The 26,055-nt window shown below is 45.4% G+C and overlaps 1 protein-coding gene across 1 annotated transcript; it reads left to right on the top strand.

Moving 5' to 3' along the window:
• Positions 1-419: 419 nt before the first annotated feature.
• Positions 420-25,733, top strand: HEBP1 (heme binding protein 1). Its single transcript, XM_036097591.2, has 4 exons — positions 420-636; positions 9,363-9,501; positions 11,484-11,664; positions 25,140-25,733. The coding sequence occupies exons 1-4, from the start codon at positions 559-561 to the stop codon at positions 25,309-25,311; spliced, it is 570 nt and encodes a 189-aa protein (XP_035953484.1). The 5' UTR covers positions 420-558; the 3' UTR covers positions 25,312-25,733.
• Positions 25,734-26,055: the final 322 nt, after the last annotated feature.

Raw genomic sequence — 26,055 nt, 5'->3', positions numbered from 1 at the left:
TTAAGATGGCTTTTCAATCGTCTAGGTGAGAGGTAATAGAGTGGAGGGAAAGACAAACCAGGATACGTCGGTGGAGATGCCGAAATCAGGTGTCTCTAGGGGCGGGGGCTGCAGAGATTTTGAACCGTGTCTATGCAGTACGTACTGGAGGTAGACCTTAGGGTGGAGAGCCAAAAAAGCTCGAGAGGAATCCTGAGGCTTGGAAGTTTGGCGCCCAGGTACGCGAGAGCCGAAACCGGGGTGGATGGGGGGTGGGGGTGGGGGGCGGGTTGTAAAAAGTTCTCCACCGCAGCGGCCTAAATCCCATACGCGCGAGAAACTGTGTCCGGGCCCCAGGCAGTAGTCCGACTCCGCAGAGGAGGAGGGGCCGGCGGAGGCGGGGCGTAAGCGCTCCTCCGCCCCGCCCGCCGCGCCCCGCCCCGCCCCGCCCCGCCGACCTCCGAGGGCCTCTCCGCGGGGCGGAGTCCGAGGCGCCGGTCAGCCGACCCGGGCCCGTTTGCCCCAGCCGCCCTTGCAGCCCCGAGTCCGCAGGTGCGTCCGGAGGGCCGCAGCCGCACCATGCTGGGCGTGATCAAGAACTCGCTGTTCGGGAGCGTAGAGACGTGGCCTTGGCAGGTCCTGAGCAAAGGGGGCAAGGTAGGCCCGCAGGGCTGCCGAGTACCTGAAGCGGGGCCGCCCCCCACGCACCGCGGCTGGAGCGGGTTCTGACGGGCAGGGGGGACAGCGGTGTGCCCCCAGAATGTGCGTTTTGGCTTCTGCGGGAGGCACGGCCCTCCAGTGCCCAGCACGTGAACTGGGAAGGAGGAAGTAAAAGGGAAGTACGGAGCAGCGGGCTGAGGGCTGTGTTGGAAGGAGGGGGGACAAAGAGGAGAGATCGCTTTAAGAGAGGAGTCCCGGCGTGGCGATAGAACAGCGCCTGTTGAATGCATTAGTTCTTTTAAACATCCTAAGCATACCGAGCATTTGTTTGCTGAGAGGCCTTTGGGTGCAAAAAGACCGAAAACGTGCTTGTCCTCAAGAAATTCCCAAGTACTGGAGAAATGAGTATAAAAGAACAAGATCTGTGCTCCACAGAAGTAAACGTGCAAGGGAGGGAGCACAGGGGAAGGACCGATCCATTCTGCCAGGGGCTGATGAGGGGGACTTCCCGGAGGAAGTGTCTTTAGCTGGGTCTCTGGGATGTTAGGAGGGCGCAGAAAAGGGAAGAGCATGCGCAAAGGCCCAGAGCCGTAAAATGGTATGCCGGCCAGTGGAACTCCCAGAGTTGGGTTCTAGAATACAGGATGGGTGAAGAGAGCATAACTGCTATATCCCCCCAAATTGACATCAGTGCTAACACAAGCAAATTGGACTGCCCGCTGAAAACAAAGAGTCTGCCACTAGATTATAGTCTCCTTGCAAGCAGGTACTTTGTGCCCTTTGTATACTCAGCTCCCCGCTCAGCACCTCAAATGCTAAAGGAGTGTTGTCTGGGGGCCAAGTTCTGGTACTTAGTGCGCTGATGGTCACACAAAAGCCCTCAACCAGACTCTAGTCTGGACTCTTCACGCAGCTATAACCAGAGGCTGGTCACTTCATCTGTCTGTCTCTGAGTTCCCTCAGCTGCACTTAGAATGACCAAGTTGAGCCCAGATCAGGGGCGACATATTCAGATGCCTACAAGCTTCCAGGCAGGCCATGGAAATGAGTGAAGCTGGCAGTGTTAGACTCCAAGGCAAGGTGGGGACTGAGGCAAATCCGAGGGAGAACTCAGGGCCCCCTCTACAAAGGGCAGTCAGGTTGCTATGCAGGGATATAAACCAGGGTTGCCAGATTTTTAAGGAAACCAGAACCAGAAATTCAGATTCTTCCTGTGAACTCTCCCAAGTTAAAAGTAATGTATTCAACAAGTAATTATTTGTTGAGTGCCATCTGCATACCGGTCACTCTTACAGGCAGTGGGGATAAAGCAAGGGACAAAACCAACAAAAACTCCTGTCTTCATGGAGCTTACGCCTTAGTGGCTAATGCACAAGTAAACAGGTCAAATACATCGTTATCAGATGGTGATCAAGGCTGTGAAGAAAAACAAGCAGGGAAGGCAGGAAGGAATAGGGAATTTGAGGACTGAGGCTGTGGTTTTGAGTAGGGCAAATCATGTCAGTTTTACCTGGTGGCAACTGCCTACCAGTGTTCGTAAACTGCCGGCCACGGGATCTGTCTGTGGTGAGACTGGGCCTGCGTGAGGTGTGCACGCCAGTCTGTGGACTCGGCCCAGGAATGTCTAGGACGCTTGTTGGCCCTAACACTTAAAGAATCCCCATGTTACCAACAGCTCCCAGAGAGCTCTCCTTTCTGTAGTGCAATCCAGCTCCCTCGGTCTTTTTGGGTTAACAGACAATTGCCAATGCAGGGTCTGGGCTGTTCTGCGACCTGTCTGTCCTCAGATCCCCTCCCTCGCCCATTCCTGGGTCTCAGTCTGGAGTCTGGAGTGGAGGCTGATTCCAGTTGCCTACTTCCCAGGCTCTGATGTCAGACAACTCGCAGCGAGGTTCACCCAGAGGGAGGCACTAGTGGGAGCAGGACGGGAAGAAGGTGTTTCTCCCTCTCTTTCTCCGAACTCTCAGGTCTCTGGCACCAAGAGCTTCTCTGTAGCTCCAGCTCTTTCTAGACAGGCCACCATGGTTCTAGCGTCCAGCGAGTGATCCAGGTATCTGAGCCCAGGTAACAGAATCCTCCCTCTACCTCTCCTAGGGTATTCACCAACCTCTGGGTTGCTTCCTTGTTCCCTGTTGGGCATCTCAGCTCTTCTGTTATCTATGAAATAAGTTTCTTGGAATGAGGTGCCTCTGTTCTCTGCCTCTAGCAGTTTCTGTTTCCCTTTAGACCCTTAGTGATAACAGTGTCACCTGCCACTGATTTGGTGCCTCCAGGGATAAACACAATTCCCTGATAAGCATCTTCCCTCAACATTTGATGGGAATATGGCGCCATATGAGATATTGCTACCAGGCTGACACAGATCTTTTAACCTGAATGATCTCAGTTTCTGCAGCTTTAGAATGGGTATAAAAATCTTTCTCATCTACTCCCAGACTAATTATAAATATTAAATTTTTAAAAAACATGAAACTGCTTGGTAGAGTCATGCACCCTATAAATGTAGTAATATCATTATGTCAGAACTCATCTCAGCTCTGCTCTTGCTAGCTGTGTGGTCACAGGCAACTTACTTAACCTCTCTGAAGCCGATCACGAGAGGAAATAATAATTTGTGTCTTCTAAGAATGTTTGGAAGTTTAAATGAGATAACCGGTTATAAGTTGTTCAACAAAATACCTAGCACTTGGTTGGGTATGGTAACCATTAGCTTCCCCTTGGTTTCACAGGTAATTTTGGGTAAGCCACTCAACCTCCTAACCACTTTGAACCCTGAAATTCCTCAACTATAATATGAGAATGACAGTGCCTATATGACAATTACTTAACTATTCAAAGATAGTTATATGCCTTTTTAAAAAAATATACAAATTCAGGGGGATATTATTTTGAAGACAGACTCTCCCTGAAATTATCTGTCTTGCCCCGGATAGCGTCTGGGTCAGGAACTCTTGCCCAGATAGATGGATGGCAGACAGTGGGCCCCGTGTAGCTCAGGTTCGGGCTCACCAGATGTTCAGGACTGATTGTGGTGGGGAGGTCCATGCTGCTGCGGAACTTATCAGGCACCTTCCACATTGCTTCGGGAAGGAGGGGGACACACTGCGCTCTGTGTTGGATTAGGTGGGTCTTGTGAATGCTCAGAGCAGAACTGATAGGAATAACTGACATCTTAATGGGATTTTTTTCCAACCTGTGCACGTTGTTAGGACGGGTTAGGACCCGACAGCCCAGGTTTGAATCCTGGCTCTACCACTTGCCCACTGTAACTCGGGCAGGTTACTTAACCCCTTGTGCTCCAGTTTCACCTGAAAATAAAGATTAAAACACTCACTTCTTCACAGGATCATTGGAGGGATTGCATGAACACATCCATGCAAAATATTTAGAATACCTGACACATAGAAAGTACTGAGTTAGGTTGGCTATTATTATTATTATTATTATTAATTTTCTTAGAATGAAAAAGCTGGCTTCCAGAATCAACATGGATACCCACACCAGCAGGTGGCAAAGAAAAAAACTGACCTTGTAGAGGACCTTGCAAATCCCATAGCAAGAGGCACTGTTGCAAGATCCCTGTCTGGGATTTGAATTTGACCAGGGTTCCCAGGGAATGTTGAAAATTGGTGTTTGCGGCATGGGCCAAATCCTCATCTGATTGGAAGCATAAGCTAGCTGGATCTGGGGCAAAGGTGGGCTGTTATGTTCCATGTGACAAGGACACACACTAAAGACACTAAATTTGAAGAATCAAATGTGTTAGCTGTGCTAACTTAGGTGCTTTTTTTTTCCTGCGGAAATAGAACTCTATTTAAATTCTGCTCCCTAAAGGACTAGAGTAGTTTTGTAATATCCATTTCTCAAACCTAAATCTTCACAGTGATCCAGTGGTTCCAGTGAGAGTTTATGGACATAGATGCTATCAAATCAGATGGGACCTGCTCTAGTACCACCTTAAGACATTGTGAGTTTGCTTTCTTCCAGCAGAGATATAGTTAGACTAATTGCTCATCTGTCTACCCAGCCAAGTCTATTGTATTCCTTGTTCTTAGAGTAAAACCGGGTTTTACTCCACAGCCTCCTTTCCCACAAATACTCCTAGTACCTACCATATGCAAGACGTGGTGCTAGATGCTAAGAGATACAGTGGTAAACACAGACAGCCCCCGACCCCATGGGGCTTACGGTTGCAGATGGAGGTTAAACACGTTATTATTCAGTTATAATTACAATAACTCCTGTTGTGAAAGTCCAAGGGGCTATAAAAAATATCATGGGAACTTGTTTTTTGTTGTTGTTTTTTTTTATTATTTTATTTATTTATTTATTTGACAGAGGGAGACACAGTGAGAGAGGGAACACAAGCAGGGGGAGTGGGAGAGGGAGAAGCAGGCTTCCCACGGAGCAGGGAGCCCGATGCGGGGCTCTGTCCCAGGACCCTGGGATCATGACCTGAGCCGAAGGCAGACGCCTAACGACTGAGCCACCCAGGCACTCATGGGAACTTGTTTTAAATGAGGATCCTCTTTGAGGATGTGACTTTTAGGTTGGGACTTTTGGGATAAGTAGGGGTCCGTCAGGCAGGGACAGGAAAGAGGTACTCCAGGCAGAAGAAGAGGCAGGTACAGAGGCCCTGAGGCAGGAATGACCATGGCATTGAAGGAAATAGCAGAAGGCCAGTGAGGAAGTGCTCTGGATGTGGCTGGCAAGGTAGGTGGAAGCTAGCTGGTGCCTGGACCATCTGGGAGAGGTTAAGAACTTGGTGAACGAGTGCTTTCAGGTAGGACATTCATTAACATGTCAAGTGATACGGAATGCTCTGTGTATGTTCCCTGGGCAGTCTCAATTTCGTTCACAGCTTTAGTTACCCCTTTTGCTGATGACTCCCAAATTTATCTCCCCATGTCAGTCTCCTGCTGAGCTCCAGGCCACATATCCAGCCGCGCAATGGATAGTTTGCTCATCTGTAACAGGAGGCAGATGAACTGATAGATAGGAAGGGGCCCTTCTAGCCTTCGTGTTCTCTGCCTTTGGAGTTCATAAGAAGGAGGGATCACTCAAGAAGAGGAGGTGGAGTTGAGCCTTACAGGTGGCAGAATTATGGGGCGCCTGGGTGGCCCAGTCTGTTAAGTGTCTGCCTTTGGCTCAGGTCATGACCCCAGGGTCCTGGGATTGAGCCCCGCATCGCATCGGGCTCCCTGCTCAGCAGGGGGTCTGCTTCTCCCTCTCCCTCCGCCCCTCCCCTCTGCTCATGCTCTCTCTTGCTTGCTCTTTTTCAAATAAATCGGTAAAATCTTTTTAAAAAAGATTGGTAGAATTATCATGGGGGCCTTGGCTCTCTGAATCAAACTGGATTCCTTTCTTGGCAGCCTTTCTTTCCTTGCTGTGGACCCTCTGCCTAGGGAAGAGGCTGAGAGCACAGATCACCTATACCATCCCCAGAACTCCTTTCTGCACCAGGACCCCTCCCACTCAAAGTCCCACATTTGGATCACAAAGTCGGTTGAACTAATTTGGGGTAGATGAAACTGACTTGCACTCAGCTCACCCCCGGGGGAACAATGGTTACAAAATCCTCCCTGTGGCAGCCTAGGAGTTCTTCAGGGGTCTGGCCCCAGCCAGAATCTCCAGCCCCTCTCTCCCCAGCCTTTGCTCTAGGCCCAGTGAAGCACTTGTATTCTTCACCTGCTGCATATTGTTCTTCCCCTTTGCTCTTGTACATCTATGGTGCCCGCTACCTGAAATCACCCTCCCTGAACTATCAGAACATTTACTACATCATACGATAATTTCATAATCTTGTCACCACCCCACTAGACCCCCCTCCAAATCCATAGCACCTGTCAGAGGTTTTCAATAATATTTCCTCAATAAATCCATGCATCAGTGACTGAATGTCCAGTTGGATGATCTATAAGCACCTCAAGGTCAGCCTGACCTAGCCAAGCACATCAACACACACCCTGCCCCCCAGAATAACCGAAGTAGGCCTCTTCTGTGTTCCCATGCTGCCCTGCCTCTCCTCTTAAATATATCATCAGATTATACCCCGGTTTCCTGGCTACTTCTATTAGACCACACCCCTCCTGATGTCAGAGACTGTGTCTTTCATCAGTATCTTAGCACCTGGTACAGTGCTCAGCACATAGTAGAAACTGCATTGTTGGTGGTTGAATGAATAAGAGAAGGAAAGAAAGAATGAAGGAAAGAGCCAGCCAGCTCTTTTCTCCAGTGAGAGCTTGGCATTGGTTTCTCCATCTGTGAGAGAATAAGCCGCATTCAATGACTTTAGATGCCCCTCTTCAGACTTGGACACAGGCATGCAAATGTCTGTCAGAAAACTAACTCAGGAGCTAAAGGAAGATACTGAAAAGTGCTCGCATCATCCCCCATTTAGTACAGAGTCCTGTAGTTAGCATTAGACTAGGGTTTGGAGCCTGGAATTCTGGTTCCAGTGTGACCACTTAGTAGCTGTGTGTTTCTGGGCAACTCAGTCCCTCTGGTTCTTCATTTCCTCTTTGGGAAAATTAGTTTGATTGGATGAACTTTAAAACCGTTTTCAGGCTGCAGTTCTGTGAGTCACAGAGTAGCGTTTCTGGAATTTTAAACATAAGTGGCAAGACTCAGTGGGACCTCAAATGAAGGGTGAATCTAGTCTCTGCTGTGACAGAGCCAGAAAGAGCAAAACACTCCAAGTTCATACAACATGGTTTGCTACTGAAGGCCCTTTGGAAATGTGACACTTTCCAAGGGGAGGACCTCACAGCCATCCTCGGAATTAGTAGCCACAGTGGATTTGATTTGTAGCCTCTTATTCCTAGTCTGGTGCAATTTCCCCTGCCCCAAGTGAGGGGAAGTTGATGAAACTGGCATTCGGAAACCTTTCAGATTTCCCGGGGCCCTTTCTCACTCTTCTCCTTTCATTTTGCATTACCAGAAAACAATAGGTATTTTTTTTTCATTCTAAACATAAAATTATAATGTAAATGTACTTTTTCAGACGATACAGGCCTCGTAGCCCCACAGTCCTACCCACGTCCAGAGAGTCATTCTGTCCCCTTGGGGTTTGAAAAGTTTCAATCTAGGATGTCACAGGAAGGCCTATTTGCCCAGCCAGGGCGGGCCAAGTCCTCTCTCATGTGTCTGTTTTTCATAATCATTAGTAAAGAGGCAGCTCCTTAATCAATCAATAAACACCCATTGAGCATCTAAATTATGATGCTCCGTGGCATAGTTCTTGTCTGCAAAGACTTTATAGCAGATTTTTCAAACTGCACCAGTGTTCCGTTACCAGATAGCAAAATCAATATAGAGTACGTCTTTCTTCTTTTAGTAGAATAGAATAAAATTCACTTGAGTAGAGTAGAAGTCAACAGGAAAGAAAGAAAAGGTTAGTATCAGAAAGCCTCCCCTCCCTAAGGGTAAAGTATTATTTTGTGAAACTTTGTTTCAATCACGTGTATGTTCTTGATAGGGCACGATGTAAAAATGCATTTCTTGTTTTGGAGCGTGATTCTTTTTCAGGTTTGAAAAACACCGGCTTATAGCATATGTTCAAGGAATACGAAATTATATCATATGAGATATCAAAGGACAAGGAAGAAGAGGGGGGATGGAGGAGGAGGGCTGCGTGGGTCCATAAGGCAAGGGATAATGACCTAAGGACAGAGACTCCCAGGGAGAGTGGTCATGACGGGCGGGGGGTCCTACCAGGGAGGAAGGCTTTGTGGGGGAGTGGCACTGGAGCTGAGCGTTCAGGGGGAGTGGGGGCTACGATTTAGCGAGATGAGTTGGAATGAGGAGTCAAGTCTGGGAGTACAAGTGAAGAGAACAACTCTGATTCTTTTTTTTTAATTTTGTGAAAATTGCCATGGAGATCTTTTATTTTTATTTTTTTAATTTAAAGTCAATTAATTAACATATAGTATATTATTAGTTTCAGAGGTAGAGTTTAGTCATTCATCAGTTGCATGTAACACCCAGTGCTCATTACATCACGTGCCCTCCTTAATGCCCGTCACACAGTTACCCCATCCCCCTACCCCTCTCCTCCAGCAACCCTCAGTTTGTTTTCTATAGTTAAGAGTCTCTTCTGGTTTGTCTCACTCTGATTGATTCTTCTTGACCTGCGGCCCTGCTTCTAGAATGAGGCTAATCCTGGGGCCTTTGAGTTTGTGGCATTGTTGTTGGATCTCTTTCTTTCCTCCTTTCCAATTTTCTTCTCATTTTCCTGGCTCTCCTGTCATTCAGATGTTGGATCTCCTTGCTTGATCCTCTGATCTCCTTTTCTGTTTTCTACATCCTTCCTTTTTACTTGACTTCCTAGAAGATTTCCTTCAGCTTTATCTTCTGACTTCTCCCCTGAATTTTTCATTTCTGTTATATTTTTAATTTCTAAGAGCTCTTTGATCTCTGAACCTTCTATTTTTCTAGCATTCTGGGGATGTTCTGAGTGGCTTGGGATGCAATATTTTCTCTTATCTCTCTGAGAGTATTGATGATTTGAAGTTTTTTCTGCTGACTCCACATTTGTAAGAAATCCCAAAATCTTCTTCTCATGGCCCTTCATACTCCTACTGTCTCTTCTACCCTGTCACCATGCCCAGGTTCGTTATGGAAAAGTTCTTTAGCAGTTCTTATGACTGGGTCATTACCGCTTATTCTAGAGTAATCACAGGTTGCCACTTTTAATCTCTTAAGCATGTATATTCTGTTTCTAGGAAGATGTCTCCTATGAGGAACGGACCTGTGAGGGCGGGCGGTTTGCCACAGTGGAAGTGACAGACAAGCCTGTGGATGAGGGTCTACGGGAAGCAATGCCCAAAGTCATGAAGTACGTGGGAGGCACCAATGACAAGGGTGAGTATCCCCGAGGGGTGTGGCTCTGGTCTCAGAGGCAAGCTTGCTAGGTCTCATGTCATCAGGGGAAAATACAAGGAGGGGCCACAGAGCACCTGTCACCACCTGCTTCAGTAGCATGTGAACTTGGGCTGTGTGCACAAGGACACTCTAGGGGGACCACACTGACTTCATCCCAGCCTACCCCTCGGTGTGTGGTATCCCTGCTCCATATCACGGACGCATGCTTCTCTCCCAGGCGTGAACATACACTCTGGGGGTTTTAACCCTATAGCGCTTAGAGCATCTTTGGATTGGTTGACTGACTGAAGAAAGCCGAGTCACAGCGCCAGGCTAGCTTCAGACTTGAGACCTCTGCCTCCAGGCTGAACATCTCTGCCCCGTCCCCCGGTAGCTCAGAACCTGCAGAGCGCTGAGGCTCAGTGACTGATGAGTATGGTGGGTCCTCGGCTCTGTCCTGGCAAATGAAGGGTCTGAGAATTTTGAGGCTGCCCCACTCTTAGACATGGCAGTCTGTGCTGGCTGTGCCCCCATTTTTCAAATGATGGGCCCGAAGTTTCAGTGTGCCTGTCAGTATGTAGACCATATTTAAATATGAATTTGACTCTAAAGCTCTCTGATTTGGACTGCTCTTTAGAATCAGTGCAAACCCAAAATGGGTCAGAAAATGAGGTGAAAAAAGAGATGTGATGTTTAATTTGTAGGATATTTCTCAAGCTGATAATTTAGAAAGTCAGAAACTGGTATTAACCTCAGTTACATTGAGTAGCACCAAAGTAATCAGGCTTTGGATGATAAGGCAACTAGTACGAGGTCAGGAAGAAATCTTTTCCTTCTTAATACTGTTGTAACTTTTTTTTAGAAGAATATATGTATAAAAATGATAAAACTCGGGGTGCCTGGGTGGCTCAGTCAATTGAGCATCCAACTCTTGATTTCACCTCAGGTTGTAATTCCAGGGTATTGAGATCAAGCCCCAAGTCGGGCTTCATGCGCAGCACAGTCTGCTTCGGATTCTCTCTCTCCCTCTCTCTCCCTCTCCTTCTGCCCCTCCCCCCCAATAAATAAATAAAACTTTTAAAAAATCTTTTTAAATGATTAAACCTTAAAGAAAATCTTGAAAATAACAAAATAGCACCCCTGATCCATCTTTTTTAATACAATCATTGTTGTCTTCTGAATGTATTTCTTTAGGGCTTTTTAATAGGCCTTTAAAATTTAATCATAGTGTTTGTGCAATTGTACATCCTTCTGTTACTTATAGTTACTTATAGCTATTTTCCACTATTGCTAAATAGTCTTCTGAAGCGTAAGTATTGATAGCTACACTATATTGCACGATGTATAATGTGTCTAACTTACTTAGACATGTTCCTGTTTTGAACATTTATATGGCTCCCAATTTCTCACAGTTACAAATTTTGCTACAATGAATATCCTATTACCTATAGCCTTTCCCATATTTTGGATTACTTCCTTAGAATTTATATTTAAATAGTCAGTAATTAGAGGGGCACCTGGGTGGCTCAGTCATTAAGCGTCTGCCTTCGGCTCAGGTCATGATCCCGGGGTCCTGGGATCAAGCCCCACTTCCTGCTCCGCGGGAAGCCTGCTTCTCCCTCTCCCATTCTCCCTGCTTGTGTTCCCTCTCTCGCTGTCTCTCTCTGTCAAATAAATAAAATCTTTTTTAAAAATTTTTAAAAAACTAATTAGATACTGAAATATTTACAGTCTTGTTATATATTACCAAGTAATTTTTTCCAAGCGAGTTGAGTCACTACAGTTCTATTTCCAATATATACAAATAAGAGGTGTTTCATATGTATCTGACTATACATTTTTGACACCTACAAGGTTTGTTATCAATTTCAAGAACAAAACATACTGTCTTGGAGGAAGAATGAGACTAGCAGATTTTCCACAGTCCTGAGCAAGTTCTGTCTGTAATACCCACCTCACTCTGTGGGTTTTTCTGTTTTCAGGAATCGGAATGGGAATGACCGTTCCTATTTCCTTTGCTGTGTTTCCCAGTGATGACGGCTCCCTACAGAAGAAATTAAAAGTCTGGTTCCGGATTCCAAACCAGTTTCAGAGCAACCCGCCGGTTCCCACGGATGACAGCATTAAGATAGAGGAGAGAGAAAGCATCACTGTCTATTCCCTGTAAGGAGATGATTCTTTAGGCATCCAAGGGTAACACCTGATCTCCATAACCATTTCTTGACCATCTGCAGTGAGCATCTGCATTACATTTATATTTTATTCCAGTTTTATTGAGATCTAATTAACCTATAACATTGTATTGACTTACGGTGTACAACATATAATGCTTTGATATATATAAATATTATGAAATGATCACCACAATAAGTTTAGTTAACATCCATCATAGTTACCATGTCTTTTTCTTGAGATGAGAACTTTAAAGATCTGCTTCCTTAATAACTTCCAAATATACATGACAGCATTGTTGACCATAGTCACCTTGCTTTGCATTACATTCCCAGGACTAATTTATCTTATAGCTGGAAATCTGTACCTTTTGCCCACCTTCACCCATTTCTCCCACTCCCCGCCCACATCCCATCTCTGGCAACCACCAATCTCTTCTCTGTATCAATGAGTTCAGTTTTGTTTTTGTTTTTTTTGAATTCTACATATAAGTGAGATCATAGAGTATTTTCCTTTCTCTGTCGGGGTTATTTCACTTAGCATAATGTCCTTAAGGTCATGCACGTTGTCACAAATGGCAGATTTTCTTTCTTTTTTTATGGCTGCCTAATATTGCTTCATATATATATATATATACACCACATTTTTATCCATTCATCTCTTGATGGCCCCTGAGGTTGTTTCCGTATCTTGGCTATTGTGAATAATGCTGCAGTGAACATGGGAGTGCAGATAGCTCTTCAAGATAGTGATTTCATCCCTTTAAAAATTTTTTTTAAAAAAAGAAGATAATGATTTCAATACCCTTGGATATATACCCGGAAATGGAACTGCCGGATCGTAGGGTAGTTCTACTTTTAATTTTTTGACGAACCTCCATACTGTTTTCCGCAGTGGCTGCCCCACTTCCCATTCCCACCCACAGTACACGAGGGTTCCCTTTGCTCCATAGCCTTGCTAATACTTATTTCTTGTTTTTTTGATACTAGCCATTCTAATGGGTGTGAAGTGCTATCTCACTGGGGCTTTGATATGTATTTCACTAATGATGAGTGATCCTCAGCATCTTTTCATATACCTACTGGCCATGTGTATGTCTTCTTTGGAAAAATGTCTATTCAGATCCTCTGCCCATTTTTTAATCAGAATGTTTGGCTTTTTTGCTATTGAGTTGTAGGAGTTCTTTATATATTTTGGCTTTTAATTCCTTATCAGATGTGTGATTTGCAAATATTTTCTCCCATTGAGTAGGATGCCTTTTCATTCACTCTCCCATTGAGTAGGATGGTTTCCTTTGCTGTACAGAAGCTTTTTAGTTTGATGTAGTCCCATTTGTTTATTTTTGCTTTTGTCGCCAAATACAAAAGATTATTGCCACGACTGATGCCAAGAAGCTTACTCCTTATGTCTTCTTCTAGGAATCTTATGGTTTCAGGTCTTATGTTCAAGTCTTTAATCTATTTTGCATTGTTCTTTGTATATGGTGTAAGATAGAAGTCCAATTTCAATCTTCTGCCTGTTGCTCTACAATTTTCCAGACACTGTTTATTGAAGAGACTATTCTTGGCTTCTTTGTTGTAAGTTGGTTGACCATACATGCATGAGTTTGTTTCTGAGCTCTCTATTCTGTTTCATTGACCTATATGTCTTTTTTATGCCAATGCCATACTGTCTTGATTACATTAACTTTGTAATACAGTTTGAAATCAGGAAATAGGGGCGCCTGAGTGGCTCAGTTGGTTAAGCGGCTGCCTTCAGCTCAGGTCATGATCCCAGGGTCCTGGGATCGAGCCCCGCATCGGGCTCCCTGCTCGGCGGAGAGCCTGCTTCTCCCTCTCCCTCTGTCTGCCGCTCTGCCTACTTGTGCTCTCTCTCTATCTCTGTTAAATAAATAAATAAAAATCTTTATAAAAAAAAAAGAAATCAGGAAATATGCTTCAGCTTTATTCTTTTTTTCTTAAGATTGCTTTGGCTATTTGGGGTCTTTTGTAGTTCCATATAAATGTTGGGGTTGGTTTTCTATTTCTGTGAAAAATTCCATTGGAATTTTGATGGAGATTGCATTGAATCTGTAGATTGCTTTTGGTAGTATGTCACAATTAATTAATTGTATTAATACAATTAATATTAACATATTAATTAACAGTTAATTAATTATTAACAATATTAATTCTTCCAATCCATGAGCATGGAATATCTTTTTCATTTATTTGTGTCTTCTTTAATCTTCTCCATTAATGTCTTACAGTTTTCAGTGTACAGATCTTTTGCCTCCTTGGTTAAATTTATTTCTAGGTATTTTATTCTTTTTGATACAAATAGGTTTATTTTATTTATTTCTTTGTATTATTGATGAATTAAGTTAAATGCTGAGTCCTGACAATTTCTCATTTCATTTTCTTAAGTTTACAGCACCAAACATTTGCATTATGTCTGAATAAATACTTTGCCAGTTGCCAAATTAATGTGGATAGAGTATCCCCACGGCTTAAGCTGAACATCTACATTAGCCACAGTAGGGTTCTGGGAGACTCAGGGAATATCTAAGTCAAGCTGTTGTTTGGGGTCATGAATACATAAATGAGTATATGAATATATATAGGACTTGGGGGCCCTCCTTTTTACCCCATGCTCTTCTTGAATGCCAAAAGGGCAGGGAGTATTTGCCAGAACTGGACTGCCCACCCCCTCAGTTGTTCATTGTCCACAGTCCTTTGAGCAGAGCACACAGGCATCCTATTTTCATTCTTATCCTGTTTCCAGAGCCCCATTTGGGGTGGTGTTCCTTTTGACTATAGAGCATTAACAGGTGCAGATGGTTGCATGGCTTTATTCTTTGGGCCCCAACCTCCCTTCAGAAACCAAGTCTCTTGTAGAGAATCAGTGACTCCCCATTTGTTAAAACCCTACTTTGTGACAAGCACTGAACCATGTACAGTCACAGACCAGGATCTTTTCCAATATTAACTATAGGTGTGGATTTGGTTCTACTCTAGAACAACCTGAAGAAAAATAAATACACAAATAATCTTGTACTGGACAGTTTTTGTCCACTCCCAGGGGCCTCCAAACCTACTTATTTGGCTGCCTTGCCCCAACACTGCTACCTGAGGGTGTAGCTTTCTCTGGAGCTAACACTAATGCTGGGAACGTGAGCTGGGCTGCTCTGGGCAGTCGTAGGCCGGGTGACGCACGCCCCCCAGAGGACAGTGAGTGTACTGCAGCCGGGCCGCTGGCCCTAGAACCTCCGGCTCCCCTACTCCACTCATCCTTCAGACCTCCCAGCCTTCACTACAGAGGCTGCAGGGGAAGCAAACTCTAGGTAAAGAATATCTTTCCCAAGGGCAGGGACTAGGGTGGGGAAGCGAGGTGGCTGTAGTACAAAATTTAAGGAGGCACCCACTTTCACAATTGTCCAAGTGCAGGATTGGCACTGAGAGTGAGTGCCTCCTTAAATCTTGGGTGCCGTGTCTCCACTGTCTCACCCGCATTCCTTCTCCCTCTTCTCCACTCTCTTGCCCATGTGTCTTGGGAGGCAGCCTGGGGCACTCTAGTGAACAAGTCTATTTTAGTTTGAATCCCACTCAGCCTCTCTAAGACAGTTTCCCCATCTGTTAAGTGCCCATAGCAACCTACCTCACAGGACTTCTACTAAAGAGTATCTTTCAGTAGTTACTAAGATGCTTCTGTTTTTACAGATGACTTAATGTGTGTGACCTGTGGGAGGTTTCAGTAATTATTTTTTCCCTTCGCCCCTTTTGATTTCATGAGGAATGAGGTTGACGTGATTAAATCAGTTCACGTAAGCCTCCAAGTAGATGGGGCTGTTGTTTTAGCAAAGCCAGGGTAATGAGCAGGTCTGATGGTTTTCTTTGGCCCTTAACTTTTTAGTATGGAAATTCTCAAACTTATAAAAAGATAGAATAAGATAATGAGGGGCGCCTGGGTGGCTCAGTCATTAAGTGTCTGCCTTCGACTTAGGTCATGATCCCAGGGTCCTGGGATCGAGCCCCGCATCGGGCTCCCTGCTCGGCGGGAAGCCTGCTTCTCCCTCTCCCACTCCCCTTGCTTGTGCTCGTTCTCTCTCTCTCTGACAAATAAAAAAAAAAGAATAAGATAATGAAACCCTATGGAACCCATCACTCACCTTCAATGATAACTGAAGGCCAGACCTGTGTCATGTGTACCCTCACAACTGCCACCCAGCCCCTCCACTGGGTTATTCTGAGGCGAATTCCAGACATTATATTCTCCTCCATAAATACTTCAGTGTGACTACTAAAGACTTTTTAAAAATACAATCCTAATGTCTTATTACTCCTAACATTTTTTCAGCATGTCATTAATGTTATAATAATAGAAAATGTCCAGTGTTCAGATTTCCCCCACTACTCTGATCATTTGTTTTTAAAGTCTGTTTGAACCTGGATCCAAATAAAATCCATCCATGGCAGTTGGCTGGTACACCTTTTAAGCTTTTACTAATCTGTGGCTTTTCTCTCTACCGCACCTTTCTATTTTTCAAGGCTGCTTATGGATCATTTGTCCTACTGTTTCCCATAGCCTGAATGTTGAAGACTGCCTTTCCATGGCGTTTAACATGTCCTCTGCCTCCGGCGTTGCCCGTAAGTTAGCAGTTAGAACCAAAGGCACGGGCAGCTTCAGGTTGGCGCCTTCGGCCAGGATGTTTCACAGGTGGTGTTGTATACTACCATGGGGGGCTCATGCCGTTTGCTTGCCTCTGTTTTTGTGATGTCAGTCATTGTAGATCACCTTACTTAGATGCCTTGCTTCATTTGAGTTTGTAAAATGATCATGTCCTCCATTTTTCCTTCACTTATTAGCTGGCATACTTTGATAAAGAGAAACCTCCTCTCGTCTGCTATTTGGTTTCCCTGAGATGGAGTTACAGAAAAAAAGGCAAGACACCTTCTCGTTAGCTTGTTGCCTTCTCTTGCCTGTTTTCAGAAGAATGATTTCATTCCTGAACATGCTCCGCAGGGAAGGTGGCGTTGGTCTCTGTTTTTCTGAGGATCAGTATAAACATACGAACTGAAACATAACTGATGTGTTTCAGTTCTTTGCAGTTGTTCTTACTGATGCTCACGTTGTCCTATCTTTGGCCAGTGGGAGCCTCTTCAAATTGGTTTCCTAGTCCTTTTGACAAGACTCTAGTACTGTATGGTAGCTTCCTTGCTGTCTGGTGTGACAAGATGTTCCAAGCACATCTTGGCATTTCTTGCCCTAGAGCTGGAAATAGCCATTTCTCCGAGGAAGCCTAGTTCCTTACGGTGGGACAGGGTATCTCTTTAAAAGGTACTATTAAAGTCAGGTCTGTGGAAGTTTCCTGTTAATTCTCTGAAACCTAAACAGATGAATGTGATAAATACGCTGTCTAGCATGGCTCTGTGAATGTTTTTTTAAACCTAACCCATGGTCTTAAATTAGCATTGTTATTCCTCAACTAGCCACTTGGTGTCACTGCACAGTCAAATGTGCATTTAAGAGTCCCTTACTGTGGAAGGCAGAGTGAATGAGGTAGTAGAAGGCAAAAGTACTATTTCAAATACACGTGAGTGTATTTGCATTAGATGGCAAAATTAATTCTAAAATGAAAGCCTCGCCTCCTTAATTCAGGCTTCCTTTTGTATGACCTCATGGAGAGATGTTCAAAAGGGATGATGCATTTATTAGTGGTATGTATTACCAGTCAATGGATAGAAGGCTAGGAAGGAATAACACTATCAGAATCTTCTTAGTAGTCACAAGAGGCAATAGAAGTATCCTCACACTTGTGTGAGTGGCCATATTCCAGGTCCCTCTGTGTTCCCTAAAGGCCACTTAGGTTACAGCTCAGCCTCCTGAGGGCAGTGCAGCACTGGGTTCAACAGAGACCAATGGCAGGAGAGGGTGATGGTTTTAGTGAAATGTCTGGCCAAAAGGAAAGAGTTGGAAACAAGGAGTTTGTTGTCGGGGTGACCTGTGATCCAATCCTAGCTCTCCTGCTCAACAGCCGTGGGACCTTTGGCGTGTCGCCGAGCCGCTCTGTGCCTCAGTTTTCCCAAGTACAAGATGGGGTAAGAGTACCTAACACCCAGGGTTGTCATGAGGAGAAAACATGGTATCCGTAGCTGCCTACAGTGTTGGACGTTAGGTAGACACTCGGTGAGTGTTAGCCTGTTTTCCTGTTCTTGACTTCACCTCCCTCTGAGAATCAGATAAAGTTTTACTAGAATTAACAACAAAAAAGTCAAGCAATGACAGATATACTTCAGTTCAAACCACAACTCTAATAATTATGAGTTTTATAGCTGGGCTTTCTGGGCTTCAGTTTTCTCATCTATAGAATAGAATGTATGACACACTGTTGTTAGGGTCCAGTGAAGTGTGTGTGTGATACAACTTTGTCAGCCACAGGGATCCTAGGGATGCCGCTGTTGTCCTTTCTAAATGCCCAGGCCCTAACTGAGGCCACTGGCAGCTTGGGAAGCTCAACCTAGAGAAAGAGAACTTTGGAAAGAACTGCTAAGCCTCAAGGGTGTTCCATATAGGAGAGCTATAGACCAGTGTTAGCGAAGTTCCTAGATAATTCCAGCGCCCATCTGTAATCATAGGAGGCTCTGGCCATGGGGGACATAATACAGTTTTGCCTCCTTGGTCTGCTCAATGCCTAAACTCTGTCATTTTGATTTCAAGGAGCCTCACCTGATCATTCTATCAAAAATAGCACCCCTTTCTTTTCTATCCTCTTACCCTGCTTGATTTTTCTTCACCTCACTTATTCTCATCTGCATTATGTACCTGTTTGTTCATGTGTTTATGATCGTCTCCCTCACTAGAATATTCTTGAGGGTAGGGCCTTGGGTTATCCTCTAGTAAGTGCTCAGTTAAAAGTTGGGGAGTAAATAAGTGAGTGAAAGTCTTGGTCCTTGCCTTCCCTGCACTTCTCTTTTTCTTTTTTGCTCTCCTCCCTAAAGATCTTGGCCCCCACCGATAGCTTCAACTGTCACCCTTCCATCCATAAATCTCCAACCTGACCATAAAAAAATTCTCAATGCTCAAAAAAAAAAAAATCTCCAACCTGACCATCTCTCTCCCTCCCTTGAATGCCTTAGCATTCACCAGACTCAACATGATGACCAAGATGAGGCCATTTACACATTTATTCATTCATTCAAAAAAAACATGTATTCATTGTTCACTTATTCTGTGCCAAGAATTATTTTCAGTGCTCAAAATAAAGCAGGGAACAAGCAAAATGTCTGCTCTTTGAAGCAGGAAAAACATCCTAGTGGGGAAAATAGATGAGAAACAAATGTCTTTGGTATTTCAGGCCTGTGTTATTCATTTATTTTTTTAAAGATTTTATTTATTTAGGGGCACCTGGGTAGCTCAGTTGTTAAGCATCTGCCCTCGGCTCAGGTCATGATCCCGGGGTCCTGGGATCGAGTCCCACATCGGGGCTCGCTGCCCGGCGGGAAGCCTGCTTCTCCCTCTCCTACTCCCTCTGCTTGTGTTCCCTCTCTCGCTGTGTCTCTCTGTCAAAAAAATAAATAAAATCTTTTAAAAAAAAATTTTTATTTATTTTTTGTCAGAGAGCACAAGCGGGGCAAGCGGCAGACAGAGGGAGAAGCAGACTCCCCACTGAGCAGGGAGCCTGATGCGGGACTCGATCCCAGGACCCTGGGATCGCGACCTGAGCCAAAGTCAGATGCTTAACAACTGAGCCACCCAGGTGCCCCAGGCCTGTGCTACTTCAGAGATGAGAAGTGGTCTTTGCGGACTAAAATTATAGGGAAGCACATTTCTTACTGAAAGCCTTCTGGCATAAAGTATCTACCAGTAAGATGGACAGGTAACAGGGGGATGAACGCTTGCCTCGGAGGAATTCAAGCATCACCTGCCCAGATGTGCAGCAGTTACACTGTGTAACGTGTATACTCAGTGGCAAGCTTGGTTCCATTTGGCACGTGTCTCTCGAGTACCTCTGACGTTGAAGCCACCTCACTTCTGAGAGCCCTGCCGGTGACAAGATTCTGAATCTAAAACCTAGTTAATCACCATGTCCCCCCACAATGGGTCAGGTATCCCCCCAGTCCTTTACAAACGGGTTCTTGGAAGAGGCTTCAATCACCATTTCTGGGTGGATGAGCCTGAGTCAACATGGCTGGCGCTGCCATGTCTCCCAAGCACCAGCGCCCCCGCGACCCCCCGGGAGGCGTCTCCACCTAAGCCTCCCCAAGGTCTCCCAAATCAATACGTCAGAAATGGAACTCAGCTGTCCTCCCCAGAACTATTGCTGTGTCCTCCTGATTCTTCATGGTTCTTCCACCTCTGCCCCTTGCAAGGTGTCCTTTCATCACCACCAGCCCTAGAGCACGGGACCCATCCCACTCCCTCCCCCTGCCTCTCAACTCTGCCCGTGGGCCTCGGGCACACGTTAGGGTTGGGCACAAAGCCCAGGCTGGTAATAAAATGAGACGGGGGTTGGGTAGACTTTGGGTTGGGTCCCCAAATGTTTAGCCAAGCAGCGAAGCCTAGTAAAAATGCTTCATCGTGGCATCTAATCCACAACACACCCCACTCCGTGTCCACCTGATCTCAGGGCATGCCCCCCCAAACACGTCCACATGCAGCATCCACTTCCACTCGCCCAGCTCCTCCTACAGCCCTTCTCCAGCTTCTCCTTGGTGGAAGCCGTGTGAGGCCAGGCATTTTTGTCATATTGTTCATTGCTGACATCAAGAAGAGATGCTCAATAAACAACGGCTTAATATCAGGTCTTCTATAACGCCTTCCCTTCATGTTCTAAGTCAGAACCAATCACTCCCTATTCCCCACCCCCGGAACATTCCATCTGTACCTTCTACCTTCATTCTAGTGCTTCCTTGTGCCCTATATAATCTTTATGTGTGTCGCTGCCTGCCCACTAGAGTTAGACCTCACAAGGGCAGAAAGACGTCTTTATCATCTTTACAGCTCTGTGGTGTCTAGCTTGTGTTTTGTGCCCCGTCATGCTCAACTCAGTAAGCATGGTTCAGTCTGACCGAATGAAATGCCTTCTGGGGTGAAGCCTCTTTCCCGTTGACATGCAATTATCAGCTCCTAGTCTTACACTTCTTTTGCCTAGCACAGAGCTACATGCATACATAGCAGACCCTCCCCAAATTTGTGTTGACTTGTTGATTGTTAAAGGCTCAGACCATCCATTTCTCCGTCTACCCCACTGCATGCCTCAACCATTATGATTTCTTGCCTCCTGGGACCAAAGCCTCCATCTGTTAGCCTGCTTCATCCCCGCCCCACAAACCTCTTCCAGACCTTTGTAGTCAGCTCCTTTTGTGTTTCTGGAATCCAGGGGGTGTGTGTGTCTTTCCTCGGTTCCCATAGTAACCAAAGTCTTTGTTCCAGTACTGAACTCTGACGTGGGGGGAGATAAAATACAGTGCCCTGGAGGAGAGCTTCTTTGAAGATGGAGACAGAGACTTGTTAATAGGCTTACAAAAATAATGTGTAGACTTCATGTTTATGTCCTTTGAGGAGCTCAAAGTGCTTTACGAGAATTCTTGAAGTCACACTCTAACGTGCTTGTGAATGCGGAGACTGTGGGCACTGTGTTGCCCTCCACGTACAGCTTGGAAGGTGGGGGGGGGGGCGTGGAGGGAAGAGGGTGGCTTATCCCCGAACAAGCTGAGGAGCCAGCACTAGGCCTCTGTTGTGTATAGTAGGGTCATGTGCCTGGTAGGGTTTGGTTTTCTGGCTTGTTTGTGCAGTTCTGTGCTTGGGTGAGGGTGCGTTGGTTAGACCGGCCGTGAGGAGAACACATGGATCTGCTGTTTCCTAGCCCATTCGCTTTGCTTGTTTTCTAGTAGAATGTTCCATGATGAAGCAAGAGGGAAATTTTTATCTTCGTTATGAGCATCTCAGTCAGCCTGGGAATAAATATTTTTAAATTGTTTTTGTTTTGTTTTGGGAGGGTTTTTTTAGGGAATTTAAGAATCTGCAGACGATGACATTCTCCATATCACTTGCTGGGTCTCTGTATTTCTCAGACAGCTCCTTCTCCAGTGGCCCTTTCCAAGGCCACTTCTTCCACCCACCACCTGGGGACTAGGATTCCCAAGAGCAAACTGCTGACCTTCAGTCTGCTCACCATCTAGGCCTTGTCTCCCTCCTTACCATGATTATAGCCAGTACCTACTCACTGAGGACTCCCAGGATCTGTCACTAGACCCACCTCCTTCCCAAATCAGGATCTCTGGCTCCAGTTCTTCCCAGGTCTGAGGAGATTTGCACAGTGCCTGACACACACTTAGGTACACAATAGTTGTTGCATGAATGTATTTCACAGACGCACCTTCATATCAACATGGCCCCCAAACCATAATATTAACGATCCCCACTCCTCCTTTTCTTCACCCTAGCATCCCTAGCAGCAGTTTCTATCCAGAGACTTCACTGGAAACCCTGGAGAATCCTCGACTCCCCCTCTCCCTGCCCTCCCCTCGCATCAGTCACCTCTCAAGTTTACCTTTGTCCAGAGGCCTTTGCCATCTCACACGTGGCCGTTCCTGGCCTCCAGCGAGTCCATCTCTTTTCCTCCACTGCCGCTAGAAGGATTTCTCCAAAACACAACCTGATCATGTCAGCCCCTTACTTTCAAAGCCTTCGTAAGTCCACCTTTGCATCTAAGATCAGGTTCAAAGTCGTTGGCATGGCATTCATGGCCCTTCCCAGTGTGGCTCCAGTTAATCCAGTTTCCCTGTTTGAATTCCCACCACCGTCCCCTTAGTGTGCTTCAGGTTTCATTATATGAGTGAGTGAATGTGGAGGCAGACAGTCTTCAGTGCGATCATCTTGAGGTCTATCGACCCGAAGACCTGAAGACACTAACTTTATTGTTTACCCCAGAATTGTTGATTTAGCCAAGGGATTGAACATGTGTCAGGTACTGTGTTAGGTGCTCAGGCTACACCCCAGTGCACAAAAAGTGACAAAGATCCCTGGCTTCATGGGGCCTGTATTCTACTGGGAAATTCAAACCATAAACAGTGAACACAATTAGTGAATTATATAGTATGTTAGAAGGTCATAAGTGCTGAGAAAGAAAGAAAGAAAGAAGAAGGAAGGAAGGAAGGAAAGAAAGAGGAAAGAAAAGAAAAGAAAAGAAAGGGGGAGGGAGGAAGGGGAAGAGAGTGAGAAAGAAAAGAAAGAGCAAGGAGAAAAAAGGAAAAAGAATGGGAAGGGGGAGTGGGGTTAAAGACTCAATAGGGTTTTGCGAGAAGGCCCAATCGAGAAGATGAGATTGTTCATCGAGCCAGCTCGTTACTAGGCTCTCTTCCTGGGTTCCTGATATTACTTGAGATCCCTGTCATGCCCCTCACCCCAGGAGGCAGGGAACTGGATGGCTGTTCTGAGCAATTGCAAAGCAACAGTAATAGCTCCTGTTTGGTGTGGGCCTACTTGTGAGCCGGCACTGTGCTGAGCAGTCCGCCATCTTGTCTCCCTTCATCTTCACAATAGCCTTCGAAGATGGGTATAATCAGCCCTATTTAACAGTTAAAGGACCTGAAGGTTAAAGAAGTTAAAGCATTTGCCCAAGACCATGAGCTAGAAAGGGGCCGAGGTAGGATTGAGCACACAACTAGCCCTTTTGCCACTGACTGATGAGTGAAGGTATTTGAGAACCACTCTTTCTTTGGACGTTTCTAAAACCCAGTAGCCTAAAGAGCCAACATGGCTCATTTTCAAGGATAATAATCGAGTGTCACAGCATGAGTGCGGGATGCAGGGGGCACTCAACACCTGCCCCTACGTTCAACATCTGATTCGTCTCAGGCAAGTGGTTCTCAACCTATAGACGTTCTTTGAAAGTAATTCCATTGTCTTGCTGGCTTTTATTGCCAGAACAGTCTTTATCCTTAATGTCCATCCTTGGTCTACTAATCCAGTTTCCTCTCATTCGAGCCTCAGTGAAGCTAGAGTTCAACTTTCTTCATCTGCCTTATGATCTTTCTTCAATATCCTTGAACCAAGCCTCTTCTATTCCAAATTGGTCTTGGCTGTGTCTGTGTACTGTAGTGATTGTCTAGATGTTGGAAGAACCAATCCCTTAAAGATGAAATCCTGGGTGTTTTTACATCAATAACCCTGTAATCAACATGCTGAATGCTCGTGGAGCATGACTAACCACTTATAAAAGAGCAAAGCGTGACTCAGAGAACCCCACCAAAAATAATGCATTTGGCCTAATCTTGGCCTGGTGCAGATTCAGACTTTTGAGTCATAAAGCTCATTAGAAATGGGGACATATTTGACTCTAATAAAGATTTTAGTGCAACTCAGATTTAGAGTGGTATATTTAGGGTAGGCCACAGGATGAATTTTGGAGCGTAGGCAGATGACGTAAGGAGGAAAATAATCATCTTGAAAAGGCAAGCTTTATTCCTTCTCTGTCCCCACCTTCTGCCATTAAGAGAAAAGCCTGATTTAGGAAAGTCTTGTTACTTACTAGAAAAAGAAGGCTTTCATGATTTGTGCAGGAGAAGGGATTGATTAGAAGTGATTTCTTTATTTGGGGCATGCTTACAGCTTGCCAAGGGGCCTCCCAAGACTTCCTCGGGTCCTTGCCTTTGGTCGCTCTGTGTTTTTAACAAAGCTGCTATGGGTCAGCGCTGTGATGTGCTCACTCATCAGAAAGGATCTGCTGGGGGAGAAGCATTCGCTGCAGCTCTAAGCTATAACTAAAGCCCCTGCGTCTTCCTCCTTCCCCAGCCGGAGACAGAGGGGCCTGGAGGAGGAGATGCCAAGGCAGGAGAGAGCTAGAGAGAAGGGCGAAGGCACGGCCTAGGGGAAGGGCAGCCTACCGTCACTCGGGGACATTTCAGGAAAGAGAGGGAAGCTCACACTTAGTACTTGACTGCCGTGTTTCAGGCTCTGCATTAGAGTTTTTCACATCCATTATTGTATTTAATGCTCATCACAACCTTGGAGGAAAAAGATAGCATATCCCAGGTGCACAAACGAGGATCTGAGGCTCGGGAGGGAGTCAAATCCACCCATCGAGGGAGTGGCAGATGTGCCATCTCACTGCTCCAGCATGCTTGTCATAGTGAGAGTAGCAAGTGACTTCTTTTTTTAAAGATTCCCCGCTCTCAATAAAATCTTAAAAAAAAAAAAAAAAAAAAAAAAAAAACGCGCCTGGGTGGCTTAGTCGGTTAAGCGTCTGCCTTCGGCTCAGGTCATGATCTCAGAGTCCTGGGATCGAGCCCCACATCAGGCTCCCTGCTCAGCAAGGAGCCTGCATCTCTGCTCTCCCTCTGCCTGTAACCCCTCCCCCTCTGTCAAATAAATAAATACAATCTTAAAAAAATAATAAAAATAAATAATAAAAAATAAAAAAGAGTCCCCCCTCTCTTGGAGATCACGTCTTCCCTTAACCAGCCCCGTACTCTCTTCTATCTCAGGCAGTTCGGTGGGTATGCGAAGGAAGCCGACTATGTAGTTCATGCCACCCAGCTGCGTACCGCCCTGGAGGGCACGGCCACCTGCCGGAGTGACATCTACTTCTGCACTGGCTATGACCCTCCCATGAAGCCCTACGGACGTCGCAATGAGGTCTGGCTGGTGAAAGCATGAGTAATTCGCTGCACTACAGCTTCCCGGATGTCTGTTTCTGTGTCCGCTTCCTGAGGGGAGAAGGAGGGAGCACAGCTTCCAGCTGTGTCTCCAGCTTCACCAACTTCCCCTTCAAAGCCATGTACTGCCAATTTTATGAAATACGCATATTCCGTCTATGTTCTTTCTCTCCTGGTAGGAGCTCAGACAGCCAAGATAGACCACATCCTTCGAACTGACTTGGAAAGTTCTGTGGTAGATCAGAAAAAAATCCAGCAACATTTTCCCAGCTATCTGGGTCACTCAAAACTGATCTTTAAAAATGATTGAACCTGTATTTTTGTGGTGGAGGAAAAAATGTGATTTGTGCATGATCTTTCATCTGTGATTCTTGCAAGGCCTTTGTCTGAAAAGAAACTGAAAATAAAGATCTTTGACTTAAACAGCTGAGACAAATCCAGAGTATAGTTATTTCCAAGACTGCACAGTCTTATAAATAATATCGTTATAAGTACTAATGGTGATGTTTACTGTGACAGGAATCCCATATTTAGTTCCAGAGTCCTTCAGAATATAAAACCAAAGATCCCGGGGTGGAAGGATATGTACCAGATGCTTGAATATCCCCACATCACAGACATTTACCGCAACCGAGTCGTAGGGATTCTACGATCGGAAGTTGAGGATCCTGTTTGCAGTTGTGGTCCATGAAGGGTTCCAGGAGGGACAAAAGTAAACCGAGGGGAAAAATCACCACATTCTGAT

The sequence above is a fragment of the Halichoerus grypus genome, chromosome 6 (assembly GCF_964656455.1).
Source record: "Halichoerus grypus chromosome 6, mHalGry1.hap1.1, whole genome shotgun sequence".
In the NCBI taxonomy this organism is placed as follows: Eukaryota; Metazoa; Chordata; class Mammalia; order Carnivora; family Phocidae; genus Halichoerus; species Halichoerus grypus.
This window is presented reverse-complemented; position numbering and strand designations above follow the sequence as displayed.

Coding starts and splice junctions, on each gene's coding strand:
- HEBP1 (XM_036097591.2), top strand. CDS start 559: ATGCTGGGCGTGATCAAGAACTCGCTGTTCGGGAGCGTAGAGACGTGG. Junction 637..9,362: donor TCCTGAGCAAAGGGGGCAAG/GTAGGCCCGCAG, acceptor TTCTGTTTCTAG/GAAGATGTCTCCTATGAGGA. Junction 9,502..11,483: donor GGGAGGCACCAATGACAAGG/GTGAGTATCCCC, acceptor TTCTGTTTTCAG/GAATCGGAATGGGAATGACC.